General features: G+C 40.5%; 1 protein-coding gene across 1 annotated transcript in view; it reads right to left on the bottom strand.

Moving 5' to 3' along the window:
- The window catches only part of Sorl1 (sortilin related receptor 1), a 159,462-nt gene that overhangs the window by 65,455 nt on the left and 80,708 nt on the right, over positions 1-13,299 (bottom strand). The window contains exons 13-16 of the mRNA XM_033764392.1: positions 10,283-10,461; positions 8,303-8,489; positions 4,609-4,737; positions 4,032-4,117 (exon numbers count right to left, since the gene is read on the bottom strand). Coding sequence (XP_033620283.1) covers positions 4,032-4,117; positions 4,609-4,737; positions 8,303-8,489; positions 10,283-10,461 — 581 coding nt within the window. The remainder of the gene's footprint in view (positions 1-4,031; positions 4,118-4,608; positions 4,738-8,302; positions 8,490-10,282; positions 10,462-13,299) is intronic.

Raw genomic sequence — 13,299 nt, 5'->3', positions numbered from 1 at the left:
GTTTTTTTTTTTTTTTTTTTTTTTTTTTTTTTTTTTTTGGCACTGAAGATTGAACCTAGTGCCTTTATACTCAGCTATATCTCCAGCCCCTTTTTTTTTAAATTTTGATATAGGGTCTTGTTCGGTGGCTACATTACCCAGGCTAGACACAAACTTATGTTCCTCCTACCTCATCAGCATTTACACTTCTGTGCCAATATGAAGTCTTTACAGTCAAATTCATCAATATAAATGAGACCAAACCCCATGCTCTCCCTTGTTGTGACTATCCCATAGCATCATACTACAGTGTTCATCTGGAATGTCCCCAAAGGCCTGTGTCTTAAAAGGCTTGGGCCCCAGGTTGGCTCTATTGGAAAATAGTGGAAACCTTAAGAGGTGGAACCCGATGGGAGGCTGTAGGTCACTGGGGCTGTGCTGTCCCAGGAGACACTGGAGCCCCAGCAGCTTCCTATTCCACTCTTGTGATTCCTGGGCACCAGGAGGTTTTGCTCTACCACACATTACCCACCACCACATGCTACCTCACCATAGGTCCAAAGCCAACGAATGATGGACTGGAATGTCCAAAACTAGGAGCCAATAAACCTTTTCTCTTTATAAGTAATTATCTCATGGATTTGTTACAGCAATAGGAAGCTAACACACACCGTAATCTTGTTGACTGCCAACCAGTAGCCACTAAAGACTTATAATTGAGTTTTCTTTCTTTCTTTTGAGGGGAGTACTGGGGATTGAACTCGGGCCCTTGCACTTGCGAGGCAGGCAGTGGAACCACAGAGCCAAATCCCTGGTATAATTGAGTTTTCTAACAAATATGTTTATTCATTCATACTGTTCACAATGACATGCAGCTATTAGATCAATCCATTTGATATTTCAAAGCAATAATACATTACTTCCAGAATATTTGTTAATTTATAATGTGACAATTTTGCCCACAACCATCACAAAAATTCTGTTCCTGCTTAACAAACATTACATTGATGTACTATGTAACAAGCATTGTTTAGTCTTCAGTAACAAATATGTGATGGAAGAACTACTATGAACACAATTTTACAGATGAGAAAACTGAGATTAGAAAGGTAACATAACTCACTCAAGGCCACACAACCAGTAAGTAGCAGAACCATGATCTGAACTCAATCTACTATGGCGCCTCTTACGGTATTGATATTAATCACATCTTATGGCTTTCTTTTTGTTTGTTTGTGTATGTGTTTGTTTTGCTTTTTGATGCTGAGGCTCAAAGCCAGGACCCTACAGATGCTAAACATATGGAAATGTTCAACCACTGAGCTCTACCTCCAGCCTGCCACTTTAAAACAGAAAGGGAGGCCCAGGGTACTTAAAGAAACTTACTTAATGTGAAACATCAGTAACAGAAGACCTAGTGCTTTCTCTTTTCCACATAAGAAATAGCCTGGAAGACATTCAGATTCTTCCACAGGAATGAAGACAAGCAGAACATTAGTGCCCCTACCCATGACATCCATGTGAGAGCTTCTGGACAGCCAATCCCAAGGAAGTCTCTGGAAGACAGAGCACCCCAGAAGGGCACAGAACCTGCACATCCTTCTCTCCCACAACTCACCCCATACATCTCTTCCATCTGCCTATGTACCTGTATCCTTTGCAAAATTATTTATAATAAATGGGTAAATGACGACCCAACTCAGACAAGGTGGAGAGGAACTGCCACAATGCCATCTAGAAGAAGGGTTTAGACAAAGGAGGATTAGAAGAAGCTGGGACTATGTGCGGCTTAGGGTAAAACAGAAGATAATAGTTAGTTGCAATTTCTTGAATTTGTCTCTATCCAAACATTTGCTACTTGTGTCATCTCCTTGGAGAGAATGAAAATAAAAGACTCTTAAAATGAAAAATAAATGATTTTTAAAGCTTCTATTTTGAAAGTATGTTGCATATGGTACCAAGAGGCAATAAGAACCCCTCTGCCTCATGCCTGGATTAGTCACTAACTCCCACCTCTCCCCAGCCATCCCACCACTTAGAGAGTTCACATGTACTAGCCACTTTCTTTATATTTTTTAAGACCTTTGATATAGAAAATTAGTCAAAAAATAAATCCACCTGAAAATTTTAAGAAGGTAAGGTTGCCTTCTTTTCCTTTGGTCTCTCTTCATTTCAAAAGTAATGAAGCCACCACCACATGATAACTAAATGTCCTGTTTTGTAATTTCTAGGCAGGAAGACAGTGATGACCCAGGGCACATAATGAAAGCCACATTCACAGCAGTCTTTTTCCCCCCACACTGCTTTCCAGCATCTAAAAACCTGCTTTGCTACTTTGTTTCTTCTAAGAAACTAATGCCCATAGAGGATACCCCCAGTCCAGAAAGGCCTGCTGTAGGGTCAGGTAGAGAGCAACATGCTGTGCAGTCTTGTGCACTGCCTAACCTCAAAAAGGAAAAGGATTCTCAGCTGAGGCCTAGAAATGTGGGTTATTACAGCAATCATAAAGGAAGAAAAATTACTGCATTTTACAAATCCTTCCAGATGCCCAGATTACTTCATCTTTGCAAAAATGTTATGGATCCCATTAATCCTGTAAAACTATCATTTTTTTTTTCTGGGCACTTCCCTGCTTTCTATTCCCTGCCTTTTATTTTCTCTTTTCTTTGACATTTAGGAGGTAGCCTACAACGAAATGAGACTTTTCTACCTCATTCCCTGTTCTATCTTCTCCTGTCAGAAGAGAAAATAGATTTCCTGACGGTTTTGATGGCTTTAAACAAATTGTTTTTGTCCCTTGCTGAATTATCTTCAGAAATATTTATTACAAAAGTATGTACTCCAGCCTCTCAAGAGCAATCACTCCAACCCTACTCACCCAACCCTCATCAACAACAGCTCTTGATTGGGGAATATTTAATATTATCTGCTCATTTGTAGGAATCTGCTGAAGCAGAGGTTCTTTTTAAGTCTCCACTGTGAGGTATATTAATTACTATGGTAATGATGGAAGATTAAATTAAGGGACTAATGAGCTTAGTATGAAAACCACCAGGGCAAGCTGGCAAACAGTGAGCCAACAAGAGGCTGCCCTGTCTGCCTCCGGAAGAAGCCACTTCTTCCAGGATCCGGTTGGTGCTTCTGGTGGTTCCCTGGGATACCACCAGCGCTGACCAGCACCGACCACCTTCCCTCACCAAGAGGGAAGAAGGAAGCTCTATGTGAGTAAGAACTGGAAAGAGAGTGAAAAAGAAAAGATGCCAAGAGATTAACTGTCCTTTAAAATATTGTAATTTCCCTTATAACACCCCATGTTACATCAACTGTTCTGAATCCCACTATACCTTTATAGCATGTGTAGTCACTCCAAAGAAGTTTTTCTTAATTAGTAGAAATAATGTTCATCTAAAATAATACAAATGATGCATTTGAAATTTGAGTGATGTCAAATGAAGGGTCTTAAGAGTGTGAATTTTAACTCTCGCACTTGGGAGATATGTGATCTTCTATAATTCTTTTACCCTTTCCTCTGAACATTCTAATATACACACATATATACATATACATCTGACAATACCTGCCTCAGTTGGCCAATTAAATTGGTAACACATTGGAAAGTATATTAAAATCTGTAAAATTCCATTAAAATATTAGTTATAGTTAATATTATTATTATAAAATTAAGATAGACCACTTAGATACTTCACATGAAGCCACAAGTCTCTTTATATTCAACTTTGACAGATTAACAAACAAAAATCTGAGGGAACTCCTCAGCTTCCAGCATACCACAGGCACCAAATAAATATTTTTCAACAAATAGAAAGATTTCCCTCAAAACATTGAGCCAACACAGGATATTTTGCATTCCTATAAAGGTGTGAGTCTAATATAGATTTAGTTTGGAGACTAGATGAAGGGGAAAAGAGAATTCTATGATGCTTGTAATTATTGGTTTTTCCTCCACAAAGTTGAGAGAGCCACAGCCTGACTTAGGTGAGATCATGCTTCAGCGATGCCTCAAGATGTCAAGGGAAAAAACCACCTCTTACCTGCCAGTGGACAAGGGACCAGTTCTCCTTCCAGTCGCGCTTCAACATCTCCACCACTGCAAGTGTCTCCAGAAATCTTCCGGTAGCTGTTTCCCAACCCAAAAGCAAGAGATCAGAAACATCAAAGGAAAGTTGTCACAAAGGTACCACAGTTGGGAACACATCCCCACCAGGAACAAGAGGTTCCAAACACATATTTCTCTATGGAATTAGGAGGAAGGTATTTGGTCGTTCTGAGTCAGTTCTGCAGATAGACAAAGCAGGTCTAGATAATTGAGCATCCCAGGCAACACTTTTAAATCTGAATCTGCTTCCTCTCTAGACTCCTCCAGAGATTTTTCCCTGCTGAGGAGTTCAACTTAAGATATGCCTGGGGCTGCAAAGACCTCACAGTCTCCCAGTTGTACTTGTTTCCCCACAGGGAATGAAGAGTTTCAGGCTTCAAAGTTTTAACTGTTGCTCAACTGCATGCCACCTGCTGATTTGAAATTCTAGGATTTAGAATATATAAGGAGTCCAGGTGGTCCTGGATGCTTTCTCCTCTTAGGAGCAGCCTTAACAAAGGTATAATACATACCCTCTTGTTCTCCTGTAAGTAGAACCCATGGGGCAAGGCACAGGAGGGGAGTATGGCCTTCCAGAAAACTCTGGGTCTGGAACACATACTTCTAAGGACAAATCTTCACTCATCTTAAAGCCGAAGTCACTGAAAAGGGAATTTGGGTTCATTCAGGCCAGTCTACTACACATTTCAGGCACTTCAAAAGCAATCCTGGGCCTTTTACCATATTATTTATCACTTGTATTTAAGTTATTTAATATGCCCTTTTAAAAATACTCATTTTTCTAGATAAAAATACATAAGTGAAAAAAACATTTTGATCAGCACCTACATTGGAAAACCATTAGTATACACCACAGACAAATCTAAACCATCATGCCATAAACTGAATAATATCAGATTTTACCCAGCCCCAGCTCCCTACCTAGTCTCTGGGTCTGCCCTCTCTTAGTTAAAATGCACTGGCAAATGCTAAATAATGAGTAGCTCCAGTGAAACTCTCTTGACATAATCAGGAAAACTGACAGAGAAATTTAAAAAGAACTCTTTAGAAGTTATTTTGACTAAAGAGTCAGTGCCACTTAAGAACTTGTTTACATCCTACCTACTGAATCACTTAGAGTCCTCATTCTGTATTTTGGGATCTAGAAGTCTGATTTCACAGGACTTCCCATGATCTGGGGCATCACATGTCCCAACGCTCCCAGCTCCATGGGAGTAGGAAGCATGAGGTCTTGGACAAATCTTGGCTCTGCTTTCAACTGCAGGGCTTCTCTGGGCCATGTGTAACAACTCAAAAGCCAGGCAGCTATACTAAATACTATCCAGGGCTCCATTCAAGCTGCCAAGTCCATAATTCAAATGGATTTTTCACATCCATATGTACTATTTGAAAAGCTTCATGTACTTTATTCAATTCAACAATATTAACTGAACATTTCTTATATGAAAGGTATGATCAAATACAGGGCAAATCAGTGTGTTTTCTTTAAGCTGAACTTAGCAATGCATAGAGGTTGTTCAAAAGTTTTATTAGTGCATCAAAAAGGTCTCATTCAATCAGTGTATTTTACTGATTGGCTACTTTAAATCTTCTCAGGGACTGGGTAAAATATTAGCTAATTATTTATTTGCCTCCATTAGTAAAGCACTCAATTCTAAGGAAGCTTTCTTGGAATGCAGGTCACACCTTGGTGAACTGTGAAATATTTTGAAGGGCCAAGCCCAGCTACCCCCGCTTCCTGTAAGAAGAGAAGATTGCAAGGGTATCACACACTTAAATGTACGGTCCCATAAAACTTCTAATCTAATTGCATGTGCTTTTATGCCTACACATACATAGGTACAGGGTCATAACATAAAATATATTACTCACTAGCAGTCACAGCCAAGAATTTGAAAACCACATATCTTGGCAATGTGAAGAAATACAAAGATGTTTTTAAAAAACAAAAACTATCCCTATTTTTTAAAAACATCTTTGTATTTCTTCACATACAAGCCAAGAGCTGGGCTTCCTGGTATACTATTAGAAATAACTTGGTTTTCAAATACTGGTGTCAAGTAGTGCTGAATCAATAAATAGGTATCAGTTGGCTCTTTCTCAGCTCATCTCTCGCTGTCTGTCTTGGGACTGCTGCCCTTCACTGTCATATCCCAATCTCATCAGACATTACCAAGAGCCTTGCAGCCAGACTGGCTCCTTTCTAGTAGCCACCACAAACAGGAACATCTGAAGATAATCTGAAATCAGTACACCCTTTGTCATTTTCATGGTTCCATTCACTGCCCAATCTCATGGGATCTGCAGCCCATTCCATGAGGGGCAAAGCAGGCAGACTTCTTGGTCCATAATAAAAAAAAGACACAGCACACAGCAGGGATAAGCAGCCAGCAGATTCCAGCAAACCAGATAGGAGAGTCATGGTAAATCTGCAGAAGTTCAGCCAGCCTACCCAGGCAGGCATACTAAGCTCCATTTGTTTTTATTTTGATTGGGGAAAGAGGGATTACAGAGGAAAAAGAAAATTTTAATGTTTGTTATTTTCCTTGAAAAGTATAACAGCAATCATGAAAGAAGTAATCCAAACATTTCTTGGATTTTTATGGATTTTTATTTAGTTTTAATGCTAGTTTTGAAGTATGGTTCTGTATCAGTGCTTTCTGGGAAGTTGGTTCCAAGAACCCTAGACTACCAAACTCTGAGAATGATCAAGGGGCTGTGCTGTCACCTTGGTAGCACTCACCTGGAAGGGAATGCCTGTCCAATACAGCCTAAGTCTTGCGCAGATAAGCAGTATCATATCCCTTAGGCACCTGGCAGAACTAGTCCCAGAAACTCCCTGAAGCAGAAAGCATTTTAACAAGATCCCAAGAGATCCACACTTACATGAAAGTTTCAGAAGCACTGGTCTAGACCAGAAGTAGTCAAATCCAGTTGCCTGTTCTTATAAAGTGTTATTGGATCTCAGCCATCCCCCTTCTGTGCAGCTGCTTTCACTCACTTGTGAGTGCTACCACAGGCAAAGCTAAGTAGATATAACAGAGACCACAGAAGCTATATGACCTTCAGAGCCAAGAGCACTTCTCTAAGGTCCTGTCCCAACCTCTGGTCTAGATATATCAGAAGGTGCTAGCTTTAGTAAGTGTATAGCCCCTTTGTCCCTCTGCAACCACTGAAATGTGCATTCTGTGTATGTTCAAAGCAAGCTCTACTGACACCTCAGCCTAAGGTAAAACTACTTCCTGCTGAATCATAGACTGGTGGGACTGTCAGGGAACACAAAAATCCTATTCATTCTACTGCTAGAATCATCTTCCTATAGCTAAGCTTTATTCTGACCAATACTCCTCAAAAGTCTTCAAGGCCCCTCCTGCTTATAGAATTAATCCCCTTCAGGGCCTCCAATCCTACTGTATCTGATCTTACTGCTCCTGCTGGCTACCTCCAAAAAGGTATCCAAACTAAACTGCCAACACTCTCCCGCCTCCACACTGCCACGTCGCTGCTACACGGTCTTGAAATGCCCTGACCACAAATCCTGATGCTTCCATAAAGTCCATCTCAAACAAGACTTCCTCCAAAACTTCCCTGACCCCCTAAATGCAACTCACAGCCTTTTCCTTCTTTTCAATAATCTCAATAAAAGCAACTGTTCTTCCCCATAAGATACCTGCCCCTTTCCATCTCCAGCCACAGTTATTTAGGCACAAGTCACTTCTACTCTTCGCATTTCCGACAGTGCTTTGGATATTCTGCTAAAAGAGTAAGCTGTGGAAAAAAAGTACACACACACACACACACACACACACACACACACACACACACACCCTAATTTCAGAAAAAGAAATAAGTCATTGTAGGACATGGGTCCTATGAAAAATTGTTACCTACAACGGAAACTTCAGCACCCTCCTTTTCAGGTCACCCTTCTAGAAGTAAATCCTAGAGCTTTTTTTATCCCTGAATAAATGACTAGCTTCCCTGGGTCACACCCCAACTGCATCACATGGCTGTAAGAACTAGAGAGGGCAACTTTTGAAAACATGTCTAGTGTATTTCCTGCCACATGCGATACTTTAAAAATGTTTATTTCCTTCTACTCCTTTCTCTTCAACAGGGAAAGGGGTCATGCACTTGTCTCTTTCCCCTGCACTGCTGAGAGAATATGATGCAACTTGATGCCCCAGCAGCGCAAGAAGAACCAACCATTCATAGTCCTCCCGGGTGCAGGAGCAGTTGGACACGACCACCGGCCTATCAAAGTCTTCTCCGTTAAAGCACGTTGCATGGGGGGTCCTCCGTTTGAAGACAGTCTTGTGTCCAAGCAAACACTCATTGCCCCGCTCATCAGAAGGTGACCATAGTTTGTAGTCATTCTCTGTGCAGGGAACCCCTGAGGACAAACCAAGTTAATACGAAGCATGAGAGCAAGGCCCATGTGCAGTTTCCTGTCTCACCAGCCCCATCAGCTTAGTGCCCCTCTTCCTATGGAATATTGCTGCCACCCAGCAAGCACACAGAGCTCAGGAGTTGCCCCATGCTCTAAATGACTTGAACTGAAGTGGATGCTGCCACTTGAGACGAAATGTTCATCCTAGAAAGCCATGAAAAAACAAGTCACTTTTTAGCACCACCTAAACTTCTGAATTAAGAGAGTTAGCAGTTCCCTTTATGTAACCAGTGGTGTTTCTTTCCTAGGGAAGTAGGGACAGGTAAATCCTTGATAGGTAGTGTCATTCAGGGCTATTGTTCCCTGCTTGCTTCCTCAGTAGTTTGGACACATCTGGTAGGACAGCTGAGCGCACTAGAGAGCTCACTTGCCTTTTGAGAAGGTGCAGGATCTTTGTGAAAAGATGAGAAATAGCAAGACAATTTGCAGTCACCCTACTGCCCCACATTAACTTCAATGTCAGTAGAGTACTTTCTATGGGAATTTCAGATATACCTGTGTCTATCTTGGTACCTGTGTCTTCTACATATGTCTTCACTGAGATTAAACACTATTGGAAGCTGATATAGTACCATCAATTCAATGCTATTCGAATAAGTGAAGACTTACTGAACCCTGATGTGAGACAATCAGGCTACTCAGCAAGTGGAATAGAAGCATGTACTGGGCTTTTTCTTGTTTTTAGGGACCTTATAATCTAGTTAAAGGAAGATGACACCCACAGAGTAACAGACACAAATTCTAACTGAAAGAGTAATGAATATGCTTATTTCCGGGCAGAGAGAAGACAGGAGGTGTCTTCTGGTTGAGATGTCAGAGACAAGCGTGTTGGATCTAAAAAAAGTAAAGAGGATTTCAAATAATGGGAGGCAGGACAGCTGGAGGCAAAAGGCTCAGAAAAGTTCTGGACAGCTGGAACTATGACGTCCCAGGAAGATTAGTAGGAAAACATAAGGAGGTACAGAGGGCCTACTGAAGAGTTTCACTCCTCCCTGTTTACTCTCAAGTCCCATGTCTAGACTAGCAAATTGCAACTGGACCCCAGACAGTTCTGAGAGGACCATGGATCACTGGACACAAAGCCTTACAGAGAGTAAGTCCTTGCTATATATAGTTTGACCCAACATATTCCCCACAGGTCAGTAATGAAGGCCTGGTCACCATCTTGGGTTGCTATTGGGAGGAGTTGGAGGTTGGGCCTACTGAGAGGAAGTCAGGTCATTGGTGAACCTTAGTGAGGCCCCAGGCCTCTCTCTTTTCATTCCAGCAGCCATGAGGTAAACAGGCTTCCTCCACCACAGCTCTCAGCATGCTGTTCTGCACTCTGTCTGGACTGAAATGTTGAGCTAAAATCAATCTTTCCTTCTTTTAGATGTATTTTCTCGGGTATTTTGTCAAAAGGACAAAAAGCTAACATCAACTTATTCACTGAATATGTCCCCTTGGGATTGCTCATTTGGAAATGTGTATTTCATTCAGTCATTCATTCATTCAATAATTCACCTATGTGTCAGCCATAGATTTATGCCTGCTGTGTACCAGCAAACTACACAAGAACACCAAAATGCAAAGAATAACACATACACACCTATAATAAGACCTGAGTAGACCTTCATTTGCTGCTGTGTGACGGCTAACTTGCATGTGTTCATCTCCAAACAATCACAAACTCTCCTGGGGATGTACCAGGAGGTCAATCAGTATCTGTGGAAAGGGCCAAAGGGGCAATGGCTTACCCAAGGCATCAGTGGCATTGACCTGGAGGATGAGCCAGCTATGGACATTTTCCTTGTTGGATCCAAAAATGGTGAAGACAGTGCTCTTCTCCCCAGGCTCTGTGAGCAGCCCATACACAAACACAGGCTTCTCAGAGAAGATGAACGTCTTCCAGGTCTCTCCTTCATTGGTACTGTATCTGTCCAATGCAAGAAAAAGAAGCCTTGTAGTTATAATCCCGGCTACAGCAGTGCAATTTACAGCTGTACCAAAAAGCAAGCTAATGCAATCACGTCAGAAAGATACAGGAGCCAAATGATGGGACTCCAGATGGGCACATTTAGCTTTTTATATAAAAAAAGAGAAAGAGGGAGCCAGGGATTTAGCTCAGTGGTTCCATCACCTGCCTTGCAAGCACAAGGACCTCAGTTCGATCCCTGGTACCCCCCCAAAAAAAGAGAAAAAGAGTAGTGATAGATTACACACTGGGTGAAAACAGAGCATTGATCTCTACTAATTCTACGAGAGAGATAAGCAAAAGAGGGAAAAGTTTTTTCTTACATTGGAATGCCACCTAGTAAACAATAACAGAATGAGAAAAATTATCATTCTGCAACACTCACTGTAATAACCGAATAATAAAAGGATCTTCACTGGATGCTAAAACTACTAATTGAAAGTTTTAGAGATCAGTATGTTCAGGATGTCTAAAGATACCAACTCCTAGATAAATCATTCCCTACAGAGAGGGAAATGTAATTTTACAATAATGATGAGTCACAAACTTAACTAAATTTAGCATCACCAATAGCCGGGCTATCTGAAATTATGTACCTACTGAAGAAAATATCAAAAATAATGCATCATCGAACCACTCCACACAAGCAGACAAATCTAAAATGTGGACGTCAACATGATGACTGCTATATATCCTTCCAAAAAAAGTCAAGACCATGGAAACCAAGCAAACAAAACAGGGAGAGGGCTTGTTACAGACTAAAAGAGACAAAAGTGGTAAATAACCACACTGCAGAAACCAATCCCGGATATAGCCCCAGGCTGACAGAACACTGGATTAAAGGAAAATATTTAAAACACATGCATCAACAGCAAAGAAGTTAACAGAAAATATAACTATAGCCTGTTATTAATAAGGAGCTCAACTTAGTTTTCCTAGGTTTGGTAGTAGCATTGTGACTAAATGCTCTTACTGGAGATACATGTTTAAGTACATACTTGATGGTGAAGAAGCAATGAGTTTGCAACCTTGTTTTTTGATTCAGGCTCAAAAAAAGATGAACAGATAAACTGGATAGATAAATGTATAGATAGGAGATGTAAAGCAAATTGGCTAAATAGTAATGGTGACTCTAGGGGAAGATTACACAGGTGTTTCTTTACACAGTTCTTACAACTTCTCTGTGATCAGAGAAATTCAAAGCTTGAAGGAAAAGCATGTCAAGACAGACCATATCAGAACCAGAAAGCAAGCCCTTGGAGGAAAATGCAGCCCTTAAGTAACTGCACTAATCCTAAATTATCTATTGCATGGAAGGGAACAGGTGGAAAGAAGTAGGGAGGGCAACAAGAAAATCTGCCTGATACTTGATTTATCATCCAGTGAGCTGTGACATGCTCTACACAAGAAACCACCCAGTTAGAGCTTTCTTTAGAGCCACAGAGCTATGGGGCTTTCTTCATTCCTAATTAAATACAAACCTTTTTTTTTAACCTTCGCTTATTTCAATTTTTGAGAGTTTAGGTTTTTTCCCTCAGAACTCCAATACTTGACACAAATCTTTTCACAGCCTTACTCAATCCACTTTCTCTCATATTGAGATTTCTTAAGTTGACAATTCTTTTAAAAAGCTACAGCTTAAATGAAGTGGTGGGGCTGCATAGCAACATAATGAATGTCAATGGAAGATCAAGTGACCTCCTCCACGGATCTTGTAAGGGAGAGTTCTTCTCTGACTGATAGCTTTTTTGGTTTAATTGAATTTGAAAGCAGGTTTAAGTGAGTTTTGAAATCTGGATGAGTTAACTCATTTAATCTCCTTTTACCAATGTGATGAGGGAAAGACATAGCTAGGGCCACTTCTAAAGCAAACTGCAGAGCTGAGCTGGCTTATTAATCATACATGATGGAAGTAATTCATCCACTCTGACAATGTTGGTAGTTCATCTATTCATACATTACCAAGTTAATTCCATTTAAGAGCTCCTCCAACCAAGGATAACCTCAGGAAATGAATCATCCCATTTCTTGAAAAAGTCCCAGAGGACTACAACAGTAACTCATTAATGAGACCAAACAGCAGGTGCATGGCCACGTGTAAGCTTCTATCAGAGGATAAACTGCTCATTTAGAAAACAGGCTGGTTTCCTTTTCCTAGAATTTTGGGGGAAGAGTAGTGACATCACCAACTACAATGATTAAGGAAACATCTATTATGGACTGGGTTCTGATTCATAAAGAAGAACTTGTGTGGGTGAAATGAAAGTAGCAAGAATCTCAAAAGAGAGCAAGCCAACTCAAGGAGATATATACAGGACCGTAGTCCTTAGCAATGGAGAATTCAAATTGTTTAGTTAAAAATATAGACAAAAATCCCATAGCCAAAACTCTCAAGAGAATAGAAGCTCAGACAATAGTAGTATAAAATAATAAAAATATAGCCACAGATGATTTAAAAGAGGATAGCCATGGTAGGCACTTAACTTATAATGGTATTCTGGTGGCTACATAAAAAGATCATTGATAATCTTAGATTTATAAAGAACATGCTCAAGACAAAAAGAGTCATATAAACAAGGGCAAAAAAATAAATAACAGCAATCACCTGCTGGCTCATTCTAGCTATAATTTTTATAGCTAGGAATCTGTCAGAAGAGTGGCCACATAACTCTGGTTCAAAGAGTCAAGGATTATGTTTCAAATTACTAAAATAACTGGCAGATCGGTGGGTCAATGGGCTGGTGGGCTGGTTAACTAATAAGTCCTGTAAAGCATAGGATTAGAAACGAATAGAACCAC

This window comes from Fukomys damarensis, unplaced genomic scaffold (assembly GCF_012274545.1).
Source record: "Fukomys damarensis isolate Sample0158 unplaced genomic scaffold, DMR_v1.0_HiC HiC_scaffold_16, whole genome shotgun sequence".
Taxonomy (NCBI): Eukaryota; Metazoa; Chordata; class Mammalia; order Rodentia; family Bathyergidae; genus Fukomys; species Fukomys damarensis.
This window is presented reverse-complemented; position numbering and strand designations above follow the sequence as displayed.